The 9616-nt window shown below is 33.1% G+C and overlaps 1 protein-coding gene across 1 annotated transcript in view; it reads left to right on the forward strand.

Moving 5' to 3' along the window:
* Positions 1–4438, forward strand: part of LOC104811916 (membrane protein of ER body-like protein) — a 5340-nt gene extending 902 nt beyond the window's left edge. The window contains exons 2-10 of the mRNA XM_010538782.2: positions 72–140; positions 405–893; positions 1000–1149; positions 1338–1442; positions 1632–1763; positions 2116–2430; positions 2517–2759; positions 2862–2923; positions 3531–4438. Coding sequence (XP_010537084.1) covers positions 72–140; positions 405–893; positions 1000–1149; positions 1338–1442; positions 1632–1763; positions 2116–2430; positions 2517–2759; positions 2862–2923; positions 3531–4022 — 2057 coding nt within the window. The 3' untranslated portion in view covers positions 4023–4438. The remainder of the gene's footprint in view (positions 1–71; positions 141–404; positions 894–999; positions 1150–1337; positions 1443–1631; positions 1764–2115; positions 2431–2516; positions 2760–2861; positions 2924–3530) is intronic.
* The last annotated feature ends 5178 nt before the right edge of the window (positions 4439–9616 follow it).

Below are 9616 nucleotides of genomic sequence, written 5' to 3' on the forward strand. Positions count from 1 at the left end.
GGGTAGATTTGACGATTAGTTTGTCTTTTAGCGGTTGTGCCCATGTGTTTCTTTCTTGTTTGTGAATGAAGGAATTTGGAAATGTCACCACTGCGATTGGACCTGCAGAGAGGAATCTGTGTTATGGTTCGAATCCAAAGGTTAGTCTAGGGTTCAGGGTTTTCTCAATCTGCATTTTCAGTAGCAGATTATGAAACCATGTTCTCTGCAGATTCTCTGTTATCTTAGCTTGTCTGGTGAAAGGGGGGGGGGGGGGGGGTCAGGAACAGGAATTAGTTTAAAGACTTGGCATTTTCTGTCTAATCCATATGTTGTCATCTATGAATGTGGCTGATAGTGTTTTTGGATGTGAAAGCTTTCTCCCGACTTTCCAGTTAATCGGTCGTTTGATATTTATTTGGTAGGTTTGGAGTCAAATGGAGCTAGCGGTGCAGAAACTGATGCCCTCGAATTCCAGGCTGATGAAAAATTGAATCCAGATGCTGAAAACGGTTTGATTGCTGAAGTCAATGAGCCATCCCGTGAAATAGAGGAAATCGGGACGAGTGATTCGTCTGAAGTTCCCAAGGTGGGTGGTCAACTTGATGAGGACGTGATAGAAGATGAGGTGGACATTGAAGCAGACGATTATGGCGTGGAGAAGGTGCTGGAGAATCAAGAAACACATGATCTGTACTGTCCCAACTGCAATTCTTGCATCACAAAAAGGGTTGTCCTGAAGAGAAGGAAAAGGAAGATCCGTCACGTTCTGGGAGATGCAAAGCGAGAGAGACTGGACATTACTCCAGAGGATCCTATGCGTTCAGGCGATAATGAGCCACCTGCCCAAGACCCCGTCGATGTACCCTATCTATTACGGTGCTTGTCATGCTTCAGCATATTTTTGCCTTCAGGTATCTAATCAAACACTTGGAAATGGTAAAAGAAAAAACAACGCCATATGTTTCTGTATCACATCATCATGGATATGCCTTGTCATTTCCTTGAAAATTCTTTCAGGAGAATGTTTCAAGCGGTTTCCTTCCACCAAAGAGGTTAAGGAGAACGAGACACCGTTACTTTCTCAACATCTGCCTGCGGCTGCAGACAAGCCAAATTGGTTCCTTTCGCTGTTTGGCCATAAAAAGAAAGAGACAGCTCTCGAGGAAGGTATTACCTTGTTTTGTCCCTCTCTTCCAATCTCACCGATCAGCACATATTGGCAAAAAAGGTTCCCTTTTTTGAAATACTTAAATGGCGATTCATCAGTACTAAACCCCGATAGCTGCTTCTGGTTTTAGAAGAATCCAAATGCTCTGTCTCTCCTTCTGTATTCATCATGGCACCGCCATTTTCAGGTGGCGTACGGGGTACTGCCCCTCAAGTTGACCCACAGGATAAGCTCCACGCTTCACTTGACGCTCGGGAAGATGTTCATGGTGGTGCCACCACTTCGACTCAAGGTACATTGATTGTGTAAACAGATCTCAATGAAATAGCAACTGTAACCTTTCCAATAGTTGATCATGTAAGAAAAAAACTTAAAATCGAAGGGAAGACATCCGATTCAATTTCACAAACTACTGTAACACAATTCTAGAATGCAGCCGTGGTGGCGGCGTAATTATTGAACTGATTATATTGTGGTGCAGGTGGAGAAGCAGCCAGCGGTTCTGGAGTTAACCTACCACCTTCTTCGGAAAAAAACGGGACAGCTTCTGATGTGAATGAACAGTTGGAAACCGGAGTTCCTGTTCAGCATGTAGACACCGCTTTCACTCGAGGTACATTCTCATCTGAATCTTGGGTTATGTCCCTAGAACACAGATAAGCAAAACATCATGCCCTTCTAGAAAGTGGAACTCATTCTTGCTTGTGTCTTGTAATTTTCATCCATGAAGGTTTTTGCAGAAAAAAAAAAATTGTTAATTCTGAGACACAATCAGAATCTGTCCCTTCCATGTGATTCATGGTTGTCTTCATACTAAGTCAAGCACTTCAGTGGTTGGACCCATGTCTAGTGGAAATCCTACTTTCATGAAATAGCATATTCCTTTTAGCATCTGGTTTCTCTTTCTTCTCTTATTTTGTTCTTCACTTCCAGAACTTCATCATTCTTTCTCGATGATTTGCCAGATCAAAAACAAGTTGATACAGAGTCAAATGATACTACCCTCAAATCTGTTGATGATGGAGTAGAGGCCACTGGGCTCGGGTTTCTGGCTGCTTTAGCGGGTAAGGATGAAAATCTCTCAAGTGGGAACAAGCCGTCGGATAAAGTAAGTCTCTGGCCAATTCCACCGTATGAAAAAATGGAAGAATCTGGCAATGTTACCGTTGGACACGTTGAAATAAACATAGATCCTAAGCTTCCTATGATCGAGGGTTCAAAGCCGATCGATTCTTGGACAGCAAAGTCAGATTCTTCTGCTACAAATGATAATGACACAGGTAACCTTAACCATGTCAGAGATTTCTTCCTTTTTCATTATGTTGTTATGATCACTCTTCTTAAGCTGTTTTGTTCCCATTTGCAGGGGGCAACTTAGAAATTGTTTCTGATCATGGAGGAGACCTCGAAACTGAACACCCCGAGAATCGTAATGACAACCTTACGGACGCTTTGCTCGGAGACAAGAACTTAACGCCATCATCACGCGTGGAAGTCGGGGATGGCCATAAACTGGAAATCTTGAAAAGTATTGTATATGGAGGTCTAATAGAATCCATTACAAGCCTTGGTGTTATATCATCTGCAGCTGGATCTGGTGCTTCAACTTGTAAGTACACTTATGTCCTTGTGTTCCATTTTTTTTGTGAACGACAAAGACGATTTTTTTTATGTAAATACCTACCTTGACATGCTTTCTTCTTGGTTGCAGTGAATATTTTGGTTTTAGGGCTCGCAAACTTGGTTGGTGGGCTAATCCTCATTGTTCATAATGTGAGTAATCTCTTATCCTAAATCCTCATTAGAGATGTCAAATGGCCCTGATCAAGGCCATTTTTAGGCGAGCTGGTTCGAGATATTTTCAGTCCATTTAAAAACGGATCAAACAAGCCAGCTCACCACGAGTCAACTGACCTGTGAGCTAGCCCGGACGAGCCACAAGCCAGCCCGAGTCTTTTTTGTTCAAATTTACTATTTTACCCCTAAAATTGATGGAACCGTAAATGATCCCGTTTTGTTTTGATTTTTTGTTAGTTTTATAGCTTGTGTTGAAATTAGGCAAATTACTCGTTCGTATTTTGTTGAATTGACTTGAAATGTGACTTTTTTGTTGTCAAAATGTTAGCACGAAAATCGTGTTTGCTTTATATTTTGTTTGAGCTCACGAGCCGGCGAGCTTGGTCCGCGAACTTGGCGAACTGTCTGAGCTGGCTTTTTCTAGCCCGTTTAAGAACGGGCCGGGCCGGACCGGTCTGGTCCAAGCCAAGAAAATAACGAGATGGTCCTAACCGAGCCAGCCTGTTTGAGCTTCATAGGCCATTTGCATATTGTAATCGCCATGCTATTTAATGGGAGAACTGATGTAGATACGTATTTGCAGCTTCAAGAACTTAGAGAAGATAACACCAGAACGACGGAAACCGATGGTAACCAGATTGATGAACAAGAACAAGATCGGTACAAACGTCTACTAGGAAGAAGAGAAAACTTCAGGCTTCATGCTACTGTTGCAATCTTATCCTTCATTATCGTCGGATTAATCCCTCCTGCTGTGTACGGTTTCTCGTTCCGGAAATCAGACAACAGAGACTACAAAGCCGTATCAGTTCTTGCGGCATCTCTGGTGTGCGTCATCTTACTCGCCATAGCGAAAGCTCACGTCAAGACACCGAGAGGTTCCTATCTCAAGAGCGTGTTGTATTACACGACCATAGCAATCTCGGCCTCGAGTGTTTCGTTCTTCGTGGGCAACATCGTGAGCGAATGGCTCGAGAAGTACGGATGGTCGGATGGTTCTGAGAATCCAGCACAACTGAAACTGATGCTTCCTCTTCTGGGAAGAAAAGGGGGTTTCGACCGTTCATCTTACTGAACGCGAATCTGGTCGGAGATTTGAAAAAGATGGCTCCTTTCTCTCTGTTTCGTGAGCTTAGAGATACTTTGTCTTGGCGGGCAAATCTTTGTCTGGTTTGTTTAAACTTGTTTTCTGTTTCTGTCTCTTCTAGCATGGGGGACAACACTTTTTTTTTTCCTGTGTTTTTTTTTTTGCAGATCAGACGACGACGTTTTAAGATCTCATACGCTTTTCATCTTCCTGAGTTCTTTTTCTTCTTTTTGATTTTTTTTATTTGTTTCTTCATCATCGCCTTTATCCTTTACATTTGCCGCAAAAACTGTATCCCTCTTCCACATGTTGTAATAATGGCGGAATCAAAGTTTGGGTCTTTATCCTAAACCCACCTGGAAATGTTGGTCGCCATCTTCTGAGCTTTTGGGTCTTTTAGTTTCCGCCTTGTTTCCAGATTGGATTCCATGTCGGAATCTGCCATGCCATGACAGTTATTTGCAGACTGAAGATGGAAAAGATCTGTTTTTTTTTTTCCTTCATGAGTGATTGGGTGGGTTTTTGTTATTGAAGTTAATGATTGTTTTCCTGTTTCAACTGTTTTGTAACAAGTTAGTAACTTTATCCTAATTTTATGCAGGGAATGGTTTTAAATTATTCCTGGTTTAGAAATAGTTATAACATAAATAAAAATCTTATATATATAAAAGTAGAGTTTTCCACCGGAGGGTGACACGTGTTTTTATGCCTTTAATTGGAATTTTAAAGGTTTTTCAAATAATTGCATTAATATGACTATAGTTTTCAGAAAACTATTTATCAAAAATTGACGTTGCCTTCCTCCATTATAACTTTATTAATGAATAGTTAATTTAGTTTTTGAATTCATTGAACAATAACTACAACCATTAATTAATTGTAAACTATAAATAGTGTCCATACTCTCATGTTCGTTAACATCAGTACGCAATGCAAGTATTTTGGCGTTTGAGTTTAATGCTCCAATCCAATTCATTCAGGTTTGCAATCCGTTTTTAGTTTTAATATATTTTGTTCTTATCCTTTTGATCCTACTTCTTACATTTTGATTGCGTCAATCGCATTTGGAATGTACGTATATGTATGTTATATTTTTTTCTTTACAGAATTATTTATCTATTTTTTAGTGACTAAAATTTAATATATAAACATGTGTTTGGTTTTTGAAATATTATTATGTGTTTTACAAAGTGGTCCAAAAGAGTTTATTATTCTCAACTTTGGAGAGCAGAAACATTTGCAAAAAGAAAAAGAAAAATATGATAAAAAAAAATAAAACAGAAATTGATGTAGGTCCACACGGAAAAGTTTATATATATAATTTGAAGGGTACCCTTTTTAAATATAAAATATACTTGAACGGTATTTTAGTATTTAAAAGTTTCTATGCGGATTTGGTTTCAAATTTTGCCGTGCATGCATATAATTTGCCTGTGTCGAGAAAACGTTTGTTTTTCATACACTTAATAATTTTTTTTATTTCAAAATAGACTCTCTATTTAATGCATTAATTTAATTTAAAAATTCCTATTAAAATATAAAAGATTTTTGTTGTATATACACATTTATATACAGATGTTCATATATCTAATAACCATATATATTTAATTTTCCTAATTATATTTTTGCATTTATTAAATATATTATTATTTTTAAAAAAATAGACGATGCTTTCTTCAATAGGTTTTTAATATTTTTTGTTTTTTGGGTAAAAGTGAGTTTTTAATATACCTATTTTTAATTAAAAATAAAGATACATGCATTCAATCATTGTATTGTATTCACCAAATTTTTCTACATTGAAATTGGTTCGGTTCAACTACTTTTTAAATTTTGATAAATATTTATATTGATTCTCTTATCATTTATCTAAATTTGTTAATTAATTTATCTATGTGATTTTATGGTTCTTTGTATGTATTTAAATTAAATTTTTATATATATAAAAAAAATTGTCTATGGAGATTGCGAAATTGAACGAAGATAGGAAGCGAAAGTGGGTTTGGTCGCTCGAAAAGAGTTTCTCCAGCGTCCAATTGCTTGGTCCGCTTCAAAAATAGTGAAATTCTCCCTGTAACCCATGATTTTTCAAAAGGTAATCAGAACCATTCCTCAATTTTCTGTAATTGATTCTTCTCTGTCAAATATTTTATGTTATCCTTGAATTTTTCATGTTTGATTTTGTCTATTCTGGAATGTCTTACCTGAGTTATGTTCGATCTCTCTGAACTTTGAACTAAGATTGAAATTGAAAAGTTCATGACTTTGGTTTTTAGTTCACAAACGTTTCTCTGAAAATGGATATAGAGAGTTTTTGGAAGATGAGTTTGTAGCTACAGATAAACAATGGTAACAACATTAAAAGGAATCAATAACGAAGTCAGATATACAGGGAGACCCTTACGCAGATTTTTCCGGGTTCGAGTACGGAGGACGATTTGAACGACGGGAGCGGAGAAACAACGAAGCTCCGGAGGAAGAGATGAACCAGATACAAATTGGGTCTGGTGGATCTGATGAATGACTTGAAAACGAAAGAGGACGACATTGCCGATGATAATTTCAACAGGAAAAAAAAGGAAGAAGATGAAAGAGAGGTTTTCATGGAGATCGAGTTGGTGGGTTTCAAGATTATTAAAATGATAGTAATTTTACTTAATTAGTTGGGTCTTTTCATTTAATTCAACATGTAGTTTGTTAAATTTAGTTTTTGTTATTCTTATTATACCAATTTTGCTTTTGATTTTCATGATATAATAAATATTTGGGTCCTGGATTAGGAAAATATAGGTTTTCATTTGTCAACGCGGTTATTGTTTCTATTTTACATGAAAGCTAAGTTTTAAAGAACCGTAGGTATTGTGAAGAACTACTATATGAAATTATTATAAAAATTCCATTTATATTTATCAAACATTATAAATTTATTCTATTTTCTAAAATTATATAATTATCAGTTCTTGATAATTACAAAATACTATTTACTGTTTATAAAAAAATTAATAATACCATTAATTATTTTACAAAAAATTTATTTAGATATTTATAATCTAAATAAAATTCTATTCAAAACAATTATTATTTTTCTCTAATATAGGTTTTTTATTTGTTAATTAAAAAATAAAAATCTTTCACTTTTTACAAAAATACGTAAAATTATACAAAATATTATAATATTAATAAAAAATATATCAATTTAAAAATATCAAATAAATATATAAATTTCACTATGGCTATTATCATTTCAATTTTGGGCAAATATCGTCAAGATATGATAAATAATTTTTCCGTTAACTCTTATAAATTTAAAATGAGTATAACGAAAACCATAAAAATTATTAAGATTTAAATCATATATAATGTGAAATGTCATTAGGTTTTTATTTTGAAGTTTTTTCAGAGATTTATCGAAATAGAAATTGAAGTATATAATTCGAGTGAAATATTATCTCGGACGAGTCCTATTACAGTTTGACTCAGTTTGATAATTGACGTTTTATTTAAAATTCAGCTCCTATCATCTGAAATAAACCGACTAATTTAACCAAAAAATATTTTATTTATGTTTCTCATATTGCGAAACACAATAATTATCATTAAATACTTTATTTATTAAGTGAACATAAAAAATGTTAAAATCAAAAGGTTCATGAAAAAAAATAGAATTTAATTATTTTATATTTGGTCGTAAATTTGAAAAAGTATAAAAATTTGGATGGAGAGATCGGAACAGATAATTGATTAATCACTTTTAATATTTATTTGTTACTAGAATTACAAATAAAGAGTCTAATCACAAATCATATTATAGTGAGTGATTTTCAAAGAAAACATTTGAGTATTGGTTGTTATCCACTTAAATAATTTATATAACAACTAAGTATATTTATCCATATCATTTTATTTTATTTTGGTTGACTAGCAAATTAATATATTTGATTAGATGGAAACAATTATAAAGATAATTATCAAGATATGATAAGTAGTTTTTCTATTGACATTTGCATTAACTTTTATAAATTTCAAATGGGTCCAACGAAATTGTAGAAACTATTAAAATTTGGATGAGATGTAATGTAAAATTTTAGTTTGATTACGTAAGGATTCTCTAGATGTCATTGGATTTTTATTTTAATAATTTTGCAGAAACTTAACAATTTTGGTCTTAAAGTGTATACTTCGAATAAAAGGTCATACGGAACGAGTTCTATTAGAGTGTGTCTCGGTTTGAGATGTGACATTTTATTTGAAACTTCAACTCACATCAACTGCTTAATCGTATAATCAAATATCTTAGAATGGTACATTGATGATCAAATAAACCAAATTAAGATGATAATAACAATACGAAATAAATTTAATAAAATATATGTCGAACTAAATGAAATATTCGAATAAATGAGATTCCGATTTATATTTATTTAAATTAAAAGTGGTTTGATTTCATACGGGTTGTTAAATCAATATTATTGTTATAAAATATACATATCAAATAAATATGGCATAATCTTGGTTTTTTTATTTAGGGAATATCCCAAAACAATACCTGAACTTTTCAATTTTCACAAAATAAAACCTAAACTTTGTTTTTTATCAAATAAAACCTCAACTTTATTTTTCAGTCTAAAATAAACCTGAACTTTATAATCATTATTATTTTGATAAAATATACATAACATATAAATATGACATAATGTTATGTTTTTGTTAAGTATAAAATAACCAAATCTTAGTGTATTAAAAAAATACAATGACTTCACAAATAAAATATTAATAGTATTTGTGTTGTATTCATTAATTTGATTAAATTAAATAAATATCCATCAAATTTGATTACCGATGACATTACATAGGTTTAATATTATGCTAATATTTTATTAAAAAATATTTATTAATCAAAATATATTATTTTTATATTTATAATATCAACCAAATTTATATTATTGTTTAAAATTATATTTATTAGGCTATCGATAATTATATTTTTTTAGATACTTTGGATTCACGTAAAGTAAAACTATTTTGTCAAGTAATAAAATTTGTGAGAATATTGTTCTAATATTCTATATTTTATTCATTGATTCTATATTATAATTTATAAAAATTAAACACATAACATATTTATCTCTTTGAAAAAAATACAACATTTAGTTATCTTCGTATTTAAAATGAAGTGTATATTTTATTTAAAAATATAAAATATAGAATCAAAACAATATATAATATTTAATTTTGAAAAAAATATATGTATTTTTAGTCCGCGCGATGCGCGCGGGTTAATAACTAGTAAAAATAAAAAGAGACATAACAAAGCCGAAAGCAATCCGGATTCTGATAACCGTCGGATTCAAATCCGAATAGAAAGGAGCCTTAGAATCTGGACGGCTGTTATTTAATCTCTCTGTCTCTCTCATTTCTTTTCATTTTCATCACAGAGTACAGAAGATCAAAACAGGCCAACGAGGAAAAGCACATCTTTGGTCGAATCAGAGAGAGGAAAGGAAGGAGAAGGAGCCTGTTTGGTTCCCGGGAAAATAAAGTTCACCAGTTTTTTTTTCTTTTTCTTTTTTTCCTCTCTTTTC

The sequence above is a fragment of the Tarenaya hassleriana genome, unplaced genomic scaffold (assembly GCF_000463585.1).
Source record: "Tarenaya hassleriana unplaced genomic scaffold, ASM46358v1 Cleome2, whole genome shotgun sequence".
NCBI classification, from domain to species: Eukaryota; Viridiplantae; Streptophyta; class Magnoliopsida; order Brassicales; family Cleomaceae; genus Tarenaya; species Tarenaya hassleriana.